General features: G+C 40.9%; 1 protein-coding gene across 1 annotated transcript in view; it reads left to right on the forward strand.

Moving 5' to 3' along the window:
• The window catches only part of EPS8L1 (EPS8 signaling adaptor L1), a 52,459-nt gene extending 45,946 nt beyond the window's left edge, over nucleotides 1-6,513 (forward strand). Inside the window, exons 19-21 of the mRNA XM_081932032.1 lie at nucleotides 2,603-2,774; nucleotides 4,460-4,592; nucleotides 4,829-6,513. Coding sequence (XP_081788158.1) covers nucleotides 2,603-2,774; nucleotides 4,460-4,592; nucleotides 4,829-4,900 — 377 coding nt within the window. The 3' untranslated portion in view covers nucleotides 4,901-6,513. The remainder of the gene's footprint in view (nucleotides 1-2,602; nucleotides 2,775-4,459; nucleotides 4,593-4,828) is intronic.
• The last annotated feature ends 4,554 nt before the right edge of the window (nucleotides 6,514-11,067 follow it).

The raw sequence follows: 11,067 nt of genomic DNA on the forward strand, positions 1-11,067 counted from the left end.
TACCAGAGAGAAATCTACATAAAATAAGGTTGACCACTCTGAATTCCTTTTTGGCAATGCTGTTACAGTGAGGTCTGGGGCTTACAAGGTCTTTCAAAATGAGTACGCCTAGGTCTTTGACTTGCTCTAGAAGAAAGCAATATGGTCTATATATCTATGTCCAAACAACGAAACTAACTCCTCAATGGTTTCCTAACATGTTTGATCATGTGATATTAGAAGGAAAGTATAAAAATATCATTTTTGCAGAGCTCCTGTCACCTGTAAAACCTGAGACTTTATTTATTTATTTATTTGTTTGTTTCGATTTATCAGTCGCCCCCTCTCCGCAAAGGGACTCGGGGCAACGTACAATTAAATCAAAAAATACAAGTGTGGCATGGAGGAGGTGACATCAATATTTAACAGTCAAATACAAATGGAAGCCACTAGGTTCAAATAAATAACAATAAATTAAAACAATTAAAACAGTTAAAACCCCAAAATTTACGATTAAAATATTAAAAGTGCCAGGGAGGTTAGAAGGTTCTAGTTAAGCCAGGACGGCTAGTGAAGGTGACGGTTTGTTCCCTGAGCTTGTGGGTTGGTTTAAGAACGTTTTGTTACCAGGTGAGGTAATCATCTCCAGAAGAGTTTAGGGGTGTCAGCATCCGGGTTCTTCTGTTTATAAGAGCTTCAAAATGGGTCAGATCTTGGGATGGGTCAGGTGTGGATCGGCTGGGTTCCAGCTCCTTTTACTGCTGGTTCACTCAGGGATGCGTTTCGGGTGTGTGTGCACTTCAGGCGCACGTGTGCAAGCACAGTAGTAGAAATATTGTTTCTGCGCATGCACAGAAGCAAAAAACAATGCCAGCGCCTATGGTGCCGCCGATAAAACTGCTTTGGGGGTGTGGCCTGCTGAGTTACTACCGACTCGGCTGAACCAGGCTGAACCGGTAGGAACCCATCTCTGGTGTGGATGTGTCAAGTGAGGGTCTTGTGATGGGTCTTGCACAGATAGTCCTTGATTTACGATCAGAATTGAGCCCAAAATTTATGTTGCTGAATGAGACATTTGTTGAGTGAGTTTTGCCCCATTTTACAACCTTTCTTGGCACAGTTGTTAAATTAACCATTGCAATTGTTAAGTTAGTGACATGGGTGTTATGTGAATCTGACTTTGCTTGTAAGAAGATCAGAAAAGCTGATTGCATGACCTCAGGACACTGCAACTATCACAAATATGAACCAGTTGCCAAGTGTCTGAATTTTGATCCCAAGACTAAGGGGATGCTGCAACTGTCCTAAGTGTGGAAAACTTTTTCCAGTGGTGTAATTTTGAATAGTCACTAAACGAACTGTTGTAAGCCGAGGACTACCTATATCCTTAGCCACATTATTTGAAGTATTGGAGAGATCAAATAATCGGATCCTGCAAAATTCTAAAGGACCTCAGCATATTCATTTATAGCAGGATACTGTGGAAGGAGTATGGCTGCTGCCTCTTGAATTGAGGGCTACAAATGGAGGGGTGCAAACTTGGGCAGATGACCCTCTTCCCCCATCCTCCCCCCCCCCACTTCATCCCACCCACCGAGATCTATGTGTTCCAAGAACGGTGCATCCATTTTCAGCAGTGAATGTTTTGAAATAAGAAGTGGTGTATCTTCTCCTGGGCATCTTCTTCTTCCTCCTAGCGTATTCCTGCAGATGCCGGATCTACTTTTTGGATCACTGAACACCACTTTCCGTAGTCAGCTGCATCTCCAGGGCTCAGGGGCATGGCTTGCATGTCTTTGATTATGATGTCTTGCCATCTCTGTTTTGGATGCCTATGAGGTCGCCAGCCATTGACCTCTAGTTGGCAGGCTGTCTTGACAACGGTGGAAGGTGTTGCTCTCTGGACATATCCATACCAGCAGAGCCAACCTTCTCTCATCTTCTCCGTAATTGTTGCCACACCAAAGTGCTGTCCAATGGTGTAATTTGTGATATTTTCTTCTGGGCACGATCTTCTCCAAAGCATATAAATGACTCTGGAATAACAAGAATAACACGACATCTGGGGAAAAAAAACACACAAAGTTTTTGGAAGAGAACATATACTGGATTTTTCAGAGTATAAGACGCACCTTTTCCCCCCAAAAAAACCAGGGTGAAAATCTGGGTGCGTCTTATATACTGAATGCAGCATTTTTGGCCTCCCGAAACCCCGCCCCCTTTTGCAAAAATGGCTGTGCAGAGGGTTTGGGAGGCCTGCAAAGTTCTTCTGGGGGCTGGGGAGGACAAAAACAAGCAAAAAAGGGGCCAGTTTTGCTCATTTTTGCCCCCCTCCCAGCCCCAGGAGCACTCTACAAGCCTCCCAAAGCTCTGCGTGCCCCCCCTTTTTTTTTTTGCAAAAAATGAGGCATCAGAGGATTTGGGAGGCCTGCAGAGTGCAAAAACGTTTTTTTAAAAATTTACCTCTTCAAAATCATGGTGTGTTTTATACTCCGGTACATCTTCTACTCCAAAAAATATGGTAGTTCTTGCAGTTACCTATATACAAGGACAAATCCTTTGCTTCTCCATGCCCATTTCCTTCCAATGAATCCATGAGTGACATCTCTTTCTGCTCTGGTAGATCACTTCACCATGATCAATGAGGAGCTCGTCCTGAGGCTGGCCAACGGAACAAGTGGCGGTAGTAAGTCTCTTCACATCCCACGTACTCTGGATACGGATGCCCCTTTAGACTACAGTTCAAATTCTGATCAAGTTCGGACCTGGTTGGAGGCCAAAGGATTCAATCCATTGTGAGTTGGCCTATGCTTCTCTTTGAAAAGATACATGGGTTGGTAATGAAATCCAGGCACATGTTTCCTGATATTTCTCTCTTTAAATCGTATCAGATTCTAGATCAGAGATGCCATGCATGTTAACGCTCTTTGTAGTTGACAAACATCTAGTCTTTCATTGCATGACTTCTCAATAGCCACAATATAAAGCAGCAGCAGCAGCTTTCCTGAATTAGCAATAACAGTAGCACTTAGACTTACATACCGCTTTATAGTGCTTTTACATCCCTCTCTAAGCAGTTAACAGTGTCAGCCTGTTGCCCCCAACAATCTGGGTCCTCATTTTACCCATCTGGGAAGGATGGAAGGCTGAGTCAGCCTTGAGCCAGTGAGATTTGAACTGCCAAACTGCAGATAGCAGTCACCTGAAGTAGCCCGCAGTACTGCACTCTAACCACTGCACCACCCAGCTCTTAATTGATAGGCTTCTAAAATATGCAGCTGAACTATGATTAACTATGGATTTTAGGTGTCTACCTAATAGATGGTAACTAAAGTTAAGAGTAAAACTCTATTAAATAAGATTCCTGTTTGATTGGGGTGGCGGGAGGAGTCTCTCACTGGCTAACACCAGTCAATAAGGACCTAGCAACTATCTGATTGGCTGTCGCTTACCCAATGGCGAAAGAGGTGTAGTCGCTCAGTGTCCTAATCGTTGGAGATAGTCTTTGCTGCAGTCGTTAGAGTCCTAGCACTGTATGGCGGAGTGAGCTCCCATCACTCAGCTCAGCTTCGGGCCACCTAGCACTTCAAAAACATGTTCTATGCAAGCAGATAAATGGATCCCACTTTGGTGGGGAGATGAGCTTCATGCAGTTAAAATTCTGGCACTGGACCTTCCCAATTCCAATGTACATTTGTGAGGCAAATTCGGTGGAGGCTCAGGGCCCAAGATGAAGCTGAAGAAAAGTAATTTGTTTTTCTTTTTTGTGTGGAGCTAGCTTGCCCCATGTGGCGCATCTTGGAAAGCGCATGAGAGTGAATCAAGGAGGGATCTTAGGCAGCCTACTTATTACTCTGCATTAGAATTGTGGTCTCCTAGCTAACGTAACATCACCTTATGCTAAGTAAATAAATTAAACCCAACGGTGGTTTTTTAAATGAGTTTTATTGTTTTTTAGTTACAAAAATAAACATTCCATCTTTCCTTATGCAGTGCGTTGTCTGGGTACAAACATCTCTGTGGAACATCCTTCCTCTTTTGCCACATCTTTCATGTTCATATTAACATTATTTCCTTAAGTTTAGTATTATAATATATTGAGCATTTAAACATTATGGAACTCTCCATTTTTCTTCTTAGTATCTTCTAGAAATAATATCATATCAACATTATACATCATTATTCTTACACATACTAACAGTTTTCATCTTATTTATATCTCTATGTAAGTGTATTATCTACATATTTTTTAGCTTTCTTCATTTCCAAACTCCTTTTTTCTCTCTCCAACCATTGGTAAAATACTTCTCAATGGGTTATTTTTATTGGTACTTTAGACATTCTGCTATTTGGTCAAGAGAGCTGCCAGAGTATAACCTAGTTAGAGGACCCTTTCAAATTGGTTTCAGACCAATGGAGTGATTCCTTTTTCCCATGATGTTCTATTTATTCCGCCTACTCTTTTCCCTCCTTCCTGCAGGATTGTCAATGCCTTGGGAGTTCTCAATGGCGCTCAGCTCCTTTCCTTGAAAAAGGATGAGCTGAGAGCTATCAACCCAGAAGAAGGACCTCGAGTCTACAGCCAGGTTACCATCCAGAAAGCCCTCCTAAAGGTACCAGGGATTTTGAAATCTCTTCCAAGGGTTGGATGAACTGAGAGCATCAAGAGCACAAGAAACTAAGAAATCTAGCAAGATTCAGCAGAGATATAAAGATTGGAATAAAAGGGCTGAGAGGGATGGGACAAGCACAAAGGATGCCAAAGTTTCAAAGCAGTAGATGACATAATGAGAGTTTTGTGCTTGAAAGTCAAGCACTTCATCTTTAATTTTCTATTATTTTCTTCTAGGATTCTGGGAAAATGTCAGAGCTAGAGGCGGTGATGGCAAGACAAAAAAGAAAAGCAGAAGGATTGGACTAACAGAGCTCTCTTTTTGTGTGGTAGTGTGACTTTGCTAAAGAAATGTGGAAATGCCAGATCTTTCTATAGGATCAGAATCTACATTGTGTGGGGAGATCAGCATGAAAGAATTGGTGATAATTGTTACCGTGGGTGTTTTATATTCTTGATTTTCTATAAAGAAGAGAAAGGTACTGGTATCCCCAATTTCATGGAGCAATCTTCTAGCACTCTCCCTATTCCTTAGTCCTCAATTTTTTTAAAAAATAAAGAAAATAATTATGTCCTATGGGATCTACACTATCTCCATTTTGGAACAATGCGCTTAATTCTCCTTGTAGAATTATCTCTCAATCTCTCAGTAGGAAAATACAAATATGATATAGTGTATGCTATCATCCATTCAATTTTAGTTTTTTCATTAAACATCAGCATGGATATTGTTGAACAGATTTCCCCCACCCTAATTATATGGTCTTGTGGATTCTGCATGTAAATCCACATAAAAGCAATAATTTTATACACAGTTAGTCCAAAAACATTGTAGGAAAATTGTAGTCAGAATTCTGCCTGCATTTTCAGTAAGTGACATTTTGCAGCTCTTATGAACTTTTAAAGCAGATCATCCTGTCTAGCCAAAATGACTCCATCTGTCCTTTTTTTGATAGGTTCCTGTGAAATAATAGCTGAGCATAAAAATATTAAATAATCTAAGGAAGTATGTGTCATAAAAATGATGAATTATTATTATTGTAAGAGTTAATTGCTTAAAATTCAGAGGCCTTTGTTGTCACAGAACAATACATTTTTTGGTCACTAGGTGGCAGTCGGCAGCCTCTATGGTCAAACCAAGCTGTTTAGCTACAAATAATTTCCCTGCAAATCAAAAAAGATTTAGCCAGATTTTTAAGATTTAGCCAGCTTGTTCCTAATGTCATGAAAGCATTTTTATGGAGAAAATGAACTGAATCAGCTGCTTTGAAGGAAAATATGATGTTTCAACTTAAAAAAATACTTTATGATAAAATGGGGCCATTTGCCTTTAAGCTTGCTATGCTGAGGTTCCATTATAGGGTATGTGTGTATTTCTGTATGTGTGTGATAGGTACTTTAATTGGCTCTTTTTCCACTAGTTTTCTCACAATTTGATGAACATGCGTAGAACAATGCACCATAATTTTGATTGCTGTGCTACTGAGGCAGTTTTTGTTAGAAATTTCTTGAGTTCATTTTTATCCCTGAATCTAGTAGCAGTTCTCCACAAACTGTTTACTCCAAGCTGCCAGTATGCTTAATGTTTTTATGGAAGAGAAAGGTGTGGATGGTATAAAACACTGTAAGCTGCTTTCCTATAATAAATCTAATGCAAGAAATATTTATTTTAAGCCTATTTATATAACATTATTATTTCTATTAAAACAAATATCAATATTTGTTTTAAAAAGATTGGTTTTTAAAACTTCTTTTTTTAAAAAAAAAATGAAATTGATTTTGAAATCTCTCTCTGAAACAGGGTCACTAGTTAAGTGGCCCATTAAGCCAAATGGTTTCTGAGCAGCATGTAAATCTCCCAGGAAATAACATTTTAAACAACATTTTTAAGGCCAGAAATTTTGTTCTCTGGCTGCTTTGTTGGAGAGCATCATTGTAGAACAGTGTTTCTCAAACTTGGCGACTTTAAGTCCTGTGGACTTCAACTCCCAGAATCCCCCAGCCAACATAGCTGGCTGGGGAATTCTGGGAGTTGAAGTCCACAGGACTTAAAGTCGCCAAGTTTGAGAAACACTGTTGTAGAAGGACTACGAATCAATCCCAAGATCATCTATACCTCGTGGGGGCACTGATGAATCCAATACAGGTAGTCCTCAACTTAACAACAGTTAACTTTAGTCACCAAAGTTACAACCGCACTGGAAAAAAAAGTGACTTATGACTGTTCTTCACACTTACGACTGTTGCAGCATCCCCATGGACACATGATCAAAATCCAAATGCTTGGCAACTGATTCACACTTATGACAGTGTCCCAGAGTCACATGATCCCTTTTTGCGACCTTCTGACAAGCAAAACCAATAAGAAAGACAGATGCATTTAACAACCATGTTACTAATTCAACAACTGCAATGATTCACGTAGCAAATGTGGCAAGAAAGGTCAATAAAATGGGGCAAAACTCACTTAACAAATGTCCCGCTTAGCAATCAAAATTTTGGGCTCAATGGTAGTCATAAGTCGAGAACTACATGTAAGGGGTTTCAGTTTAGTTTGCACCCAGCAAATTTAGTGCAGTCCAAAAAAACCACACAGGAGACCATCTCTCATTGGTAACTAATTAAAATTTGCACATTTTATGTTTCTGGTTTATTTTCTACAAAAATTTTCTTCCTAAGAGCCCAACTTCTTGTTTGTTGTAGTGGGACATGATGGAAATGCAGTATCTCTTATTGTTTCAAGACTTGGGGAGATTTTGTGGAAGATATTGTTAATTGCATTAAAATCTGTAAATAAATTTTTTGAGCAATAACCTGCCTCATATTTCCATATATATTTGTTGGAACCCCGACACATGCAAGCAATGAATAATAATGCAACTGGTGAAAGTACACTGATCTATTAATCTCATTAGGCTTTTCATTGATCATTTATTGACCTACTGTTGTTTTCATTTCACCCAGTAGAAATAGCCTTCTGGACAGATCTGTTTTAGTGGCAGAGTTTCAGTTGTATTCTTAAACCATTATATAACTTCAGGGCTGCTGTTTCTCCTAAAACTCATTATTCATGTTTATTCTACTCTTATACACTGGAGTTCTGTTAAATTTATCCCAAGCTTAGCATTAGAATGATCTCAAATGATTTTAAGAAATTACTACTGGTAGTTAAAAAGAATGCTAATAGGTTGACATTCTCAGTTTTATGTTGTAAAATTGGCATATCAAGATGTAATAGATGTAGATAGAATCAAGATCACGTGAAGTGTTAATACCACTTTATAATGCCTTGGTAAGGCCACACTTGGAATACTGCATTCAGTTCTGGTCGCCACGATGTAGAAAAGATGCAGAGACTCTAGAAAGAGTGCAGAGAAGAGCAACAAAGATGATTAGGGGACTGGAGACTAAAACATCTGAAGAACGGTTGCAGGAACTGGGTATGTCTAGCTTAAGAGAAAGAAGGACTAGGGGAGACATGATAGCATTGTTCCAATATCTCAGGGGTTGCCACAAAGAGGAGAGAGTCAAACTATTCTCCAAGGCAACTGAGGGTAGAACAAGAAGCAATGGGTGGAAACTAATCAAGGAGAGAAGCAACTTAGAACTGAGGAGAAATTTCCTGACAGTTAGAACAATTAATCAGTGGAACAGCTTGCCTCCAGAAGTTGTGAATGCCCCAACCCTGGAAGTCTTTAAGAAGATGTTGGATAGCTATTTGTCTGAAACAGTATAGGGTTTCCTGCCTAGGCAGGGGGTTGGACTAGAAGACCTCCAAGGTCCCTTCCAACTCTATTATTATATTATATTAATAGAGGGACATGTGAAGTGAAAAGAGAAGAGAAATAAAAGAAACATTGAAGAAATGGCAAAAATGTTTTGCATTTACTGTAGAAGGGTAAAACATCAAAGAATTTTCACTCTTTGGTGGAATTCCACATTTTCTTCTACTGGTTCAGTTTCTGCATCAGCTTTCTATGAGAAGTCTAGACTTCTAGGTTCTCAGGATCCTTTCTCCATTCCACACGATTGATTGATTGATGCCTTGGTCTTCTGGCTTTTTACTTGAGAGCTCAGGATTGTATCTGTAGTGTCCCAAATATAGAACATAGAATAATCAGGTTGGAAGAGACCTTGGAGATCTTCTAGTTCAGTGATGGTGAACCTTTTTCTTACGGCGTGCCAAAATTGCACACATGCACATGTGCCCACACCACTTCACTCCTCCCCTGCCACCTGTGCATGCTCACACATTCCCCCCCCCCCCACACGCATGCATGTGTGACACCTCCCCAGGCTTCAGAGGCTTTCTTCAAGCCTGGGGAGGGCAAAAATGGCCTTCCCAGGCCCCCAGGAAGCCAGAAACAGATTGTTTCCGAACTTCAGGTTGGTCTGTTGGGGCCCTTTTTCGCCCTCCCCAGGCTTCAGGAAAGCCTCCAGAGGCTGGGGAGGGTGAAAAACATCCACAACAGCCCAAACGGAAGTTCGGAAATGATCCATTTCCAGCTTCCGGAAGGCCTCCAGGGGACTCGGGAGCATTTTCACCCTCCCCAGGCTTGAGGAAAGCCTCTGGAGGCTGGGGAGGGCAAAAAACGTTCACAACAGCCCAACCAGAAGTTCGGAAGGCCTCCAGAGGACTTCCCTGACCTCCTGGAAGGGAAGAAATCAGCTGGCCGTGCACGCATGTGTGCCAGAGATGACAGCTGGCGGGCCAGCAAATATGGCTCCATGAGCCACCTATGGCACCCCTGCCATAGGTTCGCCATCACGGTTCTAGTCTAACCCCTGTTCAAGGTAGGAGTCCCTATAACATTCTGGACAGAATGTTGTCCAATTTCTTCTTAAAATCCTCCAGTGACAGAGCACAACTTCTGGAGGCAAGCCATCCCACTAAATTGTTCTCACTGTAAGGAAATTTCTCTTTAATTCTAGGTTCTAGGATCGTTCTTTGATAATCTTCCATCTATTAATTTTTGTCCTGCTCTCAGGTGCTTTGGAGAATAGGTGGACTCCATCTTTTCTGTAACAACCCCTCAAGTTCTGAAAGACTGTTATCATGTCACCTTATTCCTTCTCTTCATCGGGCTAGACACAACTAGTTCTTCAACATCTTTTTTGTATCATAGTGACCAGAACTGGATGTGGTGTCATCATTTTACCCTAATAGCAACACGCTTTTGAGCGTAAAAAGAAACCAAACCACTCAGTGAGCTCCATGATCTAATGAGAACTTAACCTGGATTTTCTCCATGCCTGTCCAATACATCAATTGCTATTTCTACATTAGCTCCCTCCTTGCCTCCCACTGCTGGATAGAAACCACAACACTGCTTATTTGGCCTTGCTTGGAGGAAGCAAGTCCAAGCAGCTTGTTTTGAGGAAAGTGTCTGGATTTTGCAACTTGAACACTGTGGTAAGCACTGTTTATGAAGCAGATTCTTTTGGAGCGGGTCTGGGCATGCTTTGGAGGGCAGATACCAACATGGGCTTGGCCTACCAACTTCAACCAGCCACGAAGAACGGAGGGAGGGGGGAAATGTTGACTCCGTCTTGCCTGGCATGTTGGGTCCATGGGATCATGGATTCCATGAACTCATAATAGCACAGCGAGGTATCTAAAAGTTTCAAGATAAACAGTGACATGTGCTGAAGATGGAATGTGAGTTCTGGTTTGACAAGGGTATTTAGGACCGGGGTTGGGAGCTACTGAGAAGATGACTCAGTCCTGGCATGAAATATCACTTCAGTTGCCAAATTCCAATATATTGCCACATCCACACAAACACACACACACACAAAACCCTTCAGAGATCTTTCCCTTGAGTTTCCCAACCAGCAGCAATCTCCATTGGGGAAGCAGTCATAGAAAATGCTGAGAATAGGGAAGGGCTGGAGGAAAATCCAGAATTTTATTATAGATTAATCAACTGTCTAAGTAGTTATGTGGGTCTTGGGCTTTCCTTTCAATGAGTTGGCAAACCAGGATGTAACTTTGTGGAGAGCAGGCAAGAGACCCACAGGAAGACTGGCAATTGGTTGAACAGTCACACCCATCAAAGGATCATAAATAATTGTCAACCATCCTCCAGAAAGGCGTCAAACAAGGTGCAGTAGAGCTCCATCTTTGCTTCTGTATTGCTCAACATTACAACATTTCTAGAAAGTGGAATAGATGAAAGTGATGCTTATCAAATTTACAGATAATTGATTAGACTTTAAACAACAAAATCATTGAACATTGTTTGGACTTTTAAAAAAAATCCAGCATGACGATGTTCAGTGGTCACCAGTGTGAATCTTCCATCTGAATAGAGGTTAAAAAAAAACCCACCAAATTCTGGATTAAGGAGACCTGGTGTCTACTGTCCAACTAGAGAACCCAAAACAAGGAAACACTCTTGGGAGATTTGAATTCCCAAAAGAAAAACTTTATTGGATACACCATATTGGTACTGAAGAAACAAAAACAATGCTGT

The sequence above is a fragment of the Natrix helvetica genome (assembly GCF_964273705.1).
Source record: "Natrix helvetica genome assembly, chromosome: Z".
Taxonomy (NCBI): domain Eukaryota; kingdom Metazoa; phylum Chordata; class Lepidosauria; order Squamata; family Natricidae; genus Natrix; species Natrix helvetica.